At 37.7% G+C, this 7,969-nt stretch overlaps 1 protein-coding gene across 1 annotated transcript; it reads left to right on the top strand.

Moving 5' to 3' along the window:
- Nucleotides 1–2,718: 2,718 nt before the first annotated feature.
- LOC107469915 (uncharacterized) lies at nt 2,719–3,222 on the top strand. The gene has a single exon (XM_016089304.1). The coding sequence runs from the start codon at nt 2,719–2,721 to the stop codon at nt 3,220–3,222; it is 504 nt and encodes a 167-aa protein (XP_015944790.1).
- Nucleotides 3,223–7,969: the final 4,747 nt, after the last annotated feature.

Below are 7,969 nucleotides of genomic sequence, written 5' to 3'. Positions count from 1 at the left end.
GATCCTATTAATAGTAAACTAGTAGCCTAGGGTGTACAGAAATGAGTAAATGATGTAAAAATCCACTTCTGGGTCCACTTGGTGTGTGCTTGGGCTGAGCATTGAAGCATTTTCGTGTAGAGACCTTTTCTGGAATTAAACGCCAGCTTTCATGCCAGTTTGGGCGTTTAACTCCAAGTTTTATGCCAGTTCCAGCGTTAAACGCTGGAAATATTGAGGCTGAATTGCCACGCCGGTTTGGGCCATCAAATCTTGAGCAAAGTATGAACTATCATATATTTCTGGAAAGCCCAGGATGTCTACTTTCCAACGCCGTTGAGAGCGCACCAATTGGGCTTTTGTAGCTCCAGAAAATCCACTTCGAGTGCAGGGAGGTCAGAATCCAACAGCATCTGCAGTCCTTTTCAGTCTCTGAATCAGATTTTTGCTCAGAACCCTCAATTTCAGCCAGAAAATACCTGAAATCACAGAAAAACACACAAACTCATAGTAAAGTCCAGAAAAGTGAATTTTAGCTAAAAACTAATAAAAATATACTAAAAACTAACTAAATCATACTAAAAACATACTAAAAACAATGCCAAAAAGCGTACAAATTATCCGCTCATCATTCTTCTAGAGAGAGAAACCCTTGTTCCTCTCGAGATCTAGCTTTGATTGGATCTTCCCTTGTTGAATTCTGAATTAGATCTTGTTAATTACTAGTTTTAATTGCTTAATTTGAATTCCTTAGTATAATTTTGTTTAGATCTTGTGTTAGTTTTATGTTTTCTTGTCCATTGTCATTTTATACCCATTCCATGAATCTTATGAATCTTGAATTGTTAATGTTACATTGATGATTTTCATGATTAATTGTGTTGTTTGAGTGATTGTATCTTGATAATTATTAGTGGGTACTTGTTAATTTCAATTTAGTTACAATTTGAATATGTCTTTTAGTAATGCTTACCATGTGTTTGATGAAATGTTTCCCTTAATTATGGAGTAGTTCTTTTTACTCTTGGCCTAGGCTAAGGGAATTGGGTAAACTTGAGTCATTGGGTCTAATTTATTTGATGATTTAGGAGCCCTTAGTGATCAACTTAATAACCGTTGACACTAGCCTACTACTAAGTCAACTAGTAGTTAGGTTGGACCTTATGGGTTGATGTTGACTAAACCATTTAATATACTTCAAGTATAGAAGTAGACTTAATGAGTTTGGTTCCTCATAATTGTGTTATTAGACAAGGATAGTGATCCCAATTCCCATGCCTAGCCAAGAGTTGCTTTTGTTATTTGTATTTGAAAACCCAAAAATCCCAATTGCTTTGTCTCAGTTATAGTTATTTGTTTAGTTTTAGAGTAGAATTATATTGGATGTTATCTAATTAGTTTGGAATTGCTCACTTCTTTCTTTAGTTATTTGAATTAGTTTCTTGCATTTCAAGATTACTTGCTTGTTAAGATTCCTAGTTTAATTTTTTGCTCATGACTTGCAACCCCGGAATTCTAACCAATGTTGATGCACATGTTTGCCCATTTCTTGTGAGACGACCCGATGTTTGAATACTTCGGTTACTTTTATTGGGGTTGAACTTGTGACAACCAATTCCTTCGAAATTTGATTCGCAGATTATTTGTCGGTTGAGGGCTACACTTGCAACGCGAGAATCTTGTGAATTTCCTTACCGACAGTATCCGTCCCTTCAAATTTTTGGCACCGTTGCCGGGGAATGGTTGCAACATATGCCTTGATATTGGTTATGTGAATATGTGAATATTTTAGATAGTTTACTTTCTCTCAATACTTAGCTATAGTTTAGATTTTTTTTTTGTATGTGTGCTATGACTCCCAAGTTTGATGACTCGGACTCAATCGAATTCTAGTTTAGCCAAGTTTGACCCTGAGATTGAAAGAACTTTGTTAAACACTCGGCAAGCTAGACGGCGGTTGGACTATACGGTAGTACTTAGGCCTCTCTTGAGGAACATACCGAATCACTAGACGATACCGAGAGTGACTTGGAGTCCACTACTTCCTATTCTTCTATTGGCTCTACTAATACATCTTTGCATCCCACAGGTGAACCATACATGGCGGAGCCACGACGGATCACTTTGCATGAGCAAGGGGCTCCGAATATCATACTTCAACCTTTGCAAGAAAGATATCCCAACCTTGATCCAAACTTTGAGTTGAAGAGTAGCTTGATACATATACTTCCTAAATATCATGGGTTGCCGGGTCAAGACCCCATCCGACATTTAAGAGATTTTCAAGTTGCTTGTTCTACAGCTCGAAGACATGGAGCCGATGAGTTGGCTATTATGGTTTTTGCCTTTCCTTTATCTCTTGAAGGGCAAGCAAAGACATGGTTTTATTCACTACCAGATGAGATTGTGACCAATTGAGACTTCTTGACAAGAGAGTTTCTAGATAAATTCTTCCTACCGGAGAAGACCGACTACATCCGGAAGGAAATCTCGGGTATAATACAAAAAGGCCAAGAGAGTTTGTATGAGTATTGGACTCGGTTCAAGAGGTTATTGGAATCTTGTCCACACCATGGATTGAACACTCACTTGCTCATTAGTTACTTCACCGGAGGTCTTTGTGTAGAAGATACAAGATTGCTCACCACTTCTAGTGGTGGCTCCTTTTCAAAAAACAAGACGGAGGGAGAAGCTTGGAAATCGATAAATGATGTTGCCGAGACTACACAACACGTAAGGATGAGAAGTAATCCTCTCAAGGGTGTGGTAGAACCATCACCATCCGAAACAGGCTTGACCAAAGCGCTTGGGGATATGACCACTATCCTCACGCAAATACAAAAAGATCAGAAGGAATACTACTCCATCCAAGCCATCGAAGCCCCACCCCTAGTTGCTCAACTTGAAGGCCCTCCTAGAATTTATGGTTTGTGCTCTAGCACTACACATTACACCGATCAATGCCATCAAATTCAAGAGGAGCATGCCCTTATCATAACCAATGTGAATTACAACAACTGTCTGCCCTATCCTTCTCAAGGCCAAAACAACTACTCTCATGGTAGTAATCAAAATCATGGGTGGAGGGATAATGCACAAGGGAGCAATCAAAACCAAAGATGGAACAACTCTTCTTCTCATTACAACAACAACCAAACTTCATCTCAATACCACCATAACAACCACCACCAAGCCAACCAAAATCACCACAACCAAAACCAAAACAACTACACCAAATACTAAGCACCACACCATAGACAACTGACGTTAGGATTTTCGCCAGTAAAGAATGTCATAAAAACAGTCGCGTTGTAGATATAGTCTCTAAACCGTCAAAAATCCCTTCGTACAAACGTTTTGGTTGTTACAAGTAACAAACCCCTAAATAAATTGATAACCGAGTATTTAAACCTCGGGTCGTCTTCTCAAGGAATTGCAGAGAGGTATGTTCTTATTATTGGTTATGAGTTGTAAATTGGGGTTTTGGAAGTAAGGTGTGAATATATTATATGATAAGTAAAATAAATTAATACTAATAAAATCTCTTGGCAAGGTATAAGAACTGGAGGTCCTATCCCAGTTATCCTTATCAATTGTGATAAGAATTAGATTTTTCTCCCACTTTGTTAACCTCTAACTATGAAGGTAACTTAAGTGGACAAATTCCAATTTTCAGTCAACAATGAGTTTGATAACTCTAGAGTTACCAATTATTTAACCAAGACCAAAAGGAAAGAAAATTGTAACTGCTGGAATAAAAATGCCTTCAGATGGGAAGCAATAATCATGTAAATAAAAGAAAGCAATATTAAACTGAAATACCACAAATATCATTAAATAAAAATGTCAATTCTAACACGGAAAATATCAACAGCCAATTGGGCAACATCAATCAAACATAATAAAAGCTTCAGAGTAATCAAAATATAAAAGAGAGATTTAAATAGAAAAAGGAATATTGAACCTGGATCGAGTGTCACTCTAGAAAGCTAAGAGAAGTCCTAAATCCTAGTTTCTAAAAATCCTAATTTCTAATCCTAATCCTAATCCTAAGAGAGAGAGGAGATAACCTCTCTCAAAACTAAATCTAAATCATGGGAAGTGAATTATGAGTCAATCCTATATATGGATGCATTCCTCCACTTTATAGCCTTTAATCTGTGTTTTCTGGGCCGCAAACTGGGTCAGAAACAGTCTAGAATTCGCTGGTTTCGAATTTGGCCACGCTGGATTTTCGTCATTGCAACGCAGCCGCATGGATCACGCGGTCGCGTCGCCTAGTGTTAGGGAAACTATATATATTATATCTCAAATCGAAGCCCCGGACGTTAGCTTTCCAACGCAACTGAACCGCGTCATTTGGACCTCTGTAGCTAATGTTATAGCCGTTTGAGTGCAGAGAGGTCAGGCTGGACAGCTTAGCAATTTCTCCAACTTCTTGCATTCCTTCCTCTTTTGCATGCTTTCTTCCCATCCTCTGAGCCATTCATGCCCTATAATCTCTGAAAACACTTAACACACATATCAAGGCATCTAATGGTAATAAGAGAAGATTAATAATAAGCAAATATAAGATCAAGGAAGCATGTTTTCAATCAAAGCACATAATTAGGAAGGCAAATGTAAAACCATGCAAATAGTATGAATAAGTGGGTAAAGAGTTGATAAAAACCACTCAATTTGAGTACAAGATAAACCATAAAATAGTGGTTTATCAACCTCCCCACACTTAAACAATAGCATGTCCTCATGCTAAGCTCAAGAGAAGCTATAAAGATGAAGAGGAATGGTAGAATGTATGAAGTGCAACCTATCTATATAAATGCAACTACTGCAAAATGTTTCTACCTACTTGATTAAAAATAAGCAAATCTTTCAAGAACAAATATGAATTGGATTTCACTAATTCAAATCATAAAAATGAAGCACAAATAGACTTGTAAGAAGAAAATAGCTTATGAAAGTAGGGAACAAGGAATTGAGCATCGAACCCTTACTGGTAGTGTATACACTCTAATCACTCAGGTGTTTAAGGTTCGATCTCTCAATTCTCTACTAACCTTGCTTTCTAAGGCTTGCTCTTCATCTAACAATCAACATAAATTTAATGCACAAATACACAAATCAAGAGGTCTTTTAAGGGTTATAATGGGGTTAGGGTCAAGGTAGGATTGTATTTGGTCAAGTGGACTAAAATCTAAATCCTTAATTAACTTAAACTTTTCACCTAACTTTAGACAATCCATGTAATCACAATACAAACCTAACTGTCCATTAACTATGTTTTTCACATATTCATATATTCTAATTTCAAGTACAACTCATATGCATTGCTTTCACCACTTACTTTGGGGCATTTTGTCCCCTTCTATTATTTGCTCTTTTTCTTTTCTTTTTCTCCTTTATTTTTCCTTTTTTATTTTTTTTCTCAATGCATATGATTAATTTATTGAATGCATGAACATGTCCTAAACATTTTTTTTCACATTTTCAGAAAATTCTAACATACTCAATTCTCAAACCAGATGTTTCCAAACCCACTCTTTCCCACACTTAATTCATAAGCATTCTCACTAGTCTAAGCTAACCAAGGATTCAAATTAAGGACATTATTGTTTTTCATTTAGAGTTAATGATGTGCTAAAATAAAGAACAAAGGGGTAAAATAGGCTCAAAATTGGTTTGCAATAGAAAATGAAAAGGTTAAGGTCATATTGGTATGTAAGCTTAGTGAAACAAAGGCCTCAATCATATAAGTGCATGCATACATTAAACAATGGAAATATAGAATCAAGCAGGACAAAGATCACAATTTTAGAGAGAAAAACACACACCAAAAATAAAATTTTTGCTTGATAAAATGCAACCAATTCAAATAGGCTCAAAAATATCACAGGTTTTGTGTGTTCGAGTTCTAAACCATGTTCCAGTATAATATCTCTTCAAACAAGTGTAACATTAAATTTTATTCAAATTAGTGAAATTTTCTAAAAGGTTTCTTGAAAAAGAAAATATTACTTTAACCAAGTGGTAAAATATGCACAAAAATCAAACAAACATGCAAATGCAATGATGAACAAACAAATAAAATAAAATATTGGTGTTGAGTCAAGGAGTAACTAACCCATGGAGATCGGTATCGACCTTCCCACACTTAAAGATTGCACCATCCTCGGTGCATGCTGAGATGTGCAGGTGGACGGGTTGCTCCAACTGACGCTTGTAGATGGAGGCGTCTTAGTTAGAGATCTCTTGGTTCCTTTCCTTGCTCGTGTCTTGTTAGTGGCCTTATCATTTCCTTTCTTGGTACCCATGCCTAAGGAAGAAGAAAAAGGAAGAGTGTGAAATATAGAAAACTAAGACCGGAAGGAAGGAAATTCAAGTGGTAAGGAATGCCAAGGGAAAGATGATAGTCCATCTACATGGTAGCTACAACATGTAGGGAAGACAACAATAAAGAGCAATTCAAAATAATTAGATGCAAGAGGGTAAAAACATGCAAATAATAGGCATGAGAGGCATAGCTCAAGCATCAAGTAATAAATGTGCCAAATTAAAGAGCATGTGTAATGATGACAATTGTGAATGATAATCCCAAATACATTGGGTGTGCAAGTTAAAATAGGGATGAAAATAATGTAATCCAAATGTATATGAGAGCCATAAGTAAATGTCAATTGTCAAATCTTTTCTCCGAGTAGCCACGTGCTCAAATAAAATAAGGCACTTATCCAAATAAAACTCCAACACCAATGAGAATAATGCAATGAATGAAATATGCAAATAAATGAAGTAAAATAAAATGAGAGGGAAAAATGATGAGAAGAAAAAAGAAAGTAAGAAAGGAGAGAGAAGGAAGAAATTAGGATTAGAAAAGAGAAGATAAGAAAATTGGCACTAATCTGGATAGGATGTGCGACACTGGCGACGCGGTCGCGTGGTGCGCAATAAGGTTGAGTGACGCGGATGCGTGGGGCACGCGATCGCGTGACTTTATCTGTGCTAGTGGCGCGAGTGCAGCCTCGCAGCTGCACAACTCTCTGTTCAAAATGTCAGTATTGCCAAAATCCAGGGTGACGCGGTCGCGTGGTCGACGCGATCGCGCGGGTGGCCTTATTTCCAATATGACGCGGACGCGTGGGTGACGCGTTCGCGTGGCAGAGCTTGTGCTACTAGCATGGGTCCAGCCCAATTCCAGCATAGCTCTCTTCCATACACCTTTTTTACGCCGATTTCAGGTCACGCGGCCGCGTGGGTGACGCGGTCGCGTGGGTGACGCGGTCGCGTGGGAGGCCATTATTCCCATCTGATGCGGTCGCGTCAGCGACGCAGTCGCGTGGGTCGATTTGTGCCATTGGCACGCCTCCAGCGCTGCTCCTGTGAAACTCTCTGTTCATATTAATATTGTCTCCCATCTCCTTGCGACGCAGACGCGTCGCTGATGCGGTCGCGTCGCGTGCTCGCTTTTTTTTTAATCTGAAAAGATGCAGAATGCAGTGTTAATATGAATGTGATGCAAAACTCCAGGTTCAATATAATAAAATAAAATAAAACTCAAAAGCAAATAAAACTAAATAAAAATGAAAAAATGAACGATCATACCATGGTGGGTGATGAGCGGATATTTTATACGCTTTTTGGGAGTAATTTCATGTAGATTTTAGTATGTTTTAATTAGTTTTTAGTAGAATATTATTAGTTTTTAGGAAAAAATCATATTTCTGGACTTTACTATGAGTTCGTGTGTTTTTCTATGATTTCAGGTATTTTCTGGCTGAAATTGAGGGAGTTGAGCAAAAATCTGAGTTAGGCTGACAAAAGGACTGTTGATGCTATTGGATCCTGACCTCCCTACACTCGGAATGGATTTTTTGGAGCTACAGGAGTCCAATTGGCCTGCTCTCAACGGCGTTGGAAAGTAGACATCCAGGGCTTTCCAGCAATATATTTCTGTAAACCTAGGTTACTAGTTTACTATTTAAACAACTTT

This window comes from Arachis duranensis, chromosome 10 (genome assembly GCF_000817695.3).
Source record: "Arachis duranensis cultivar V14167 chromosome 10, aradu.V14167.gnm2.J7QH, whole genome shotgun sequence".
In the NCBI taxonomy this organism is placed as follows: domain Eukaryota; kingdom Viridiplantae; phylum Streptophyta; class Magnoliopsida; order Fabales; family Fabaceae; genus Arachis; species Arachis duranensis.
The sequence above is the reverse complement of the archived record's forward strand: the minus strand, read 5'-3'. Positions and strand labels throughout refer to the sequence as shown.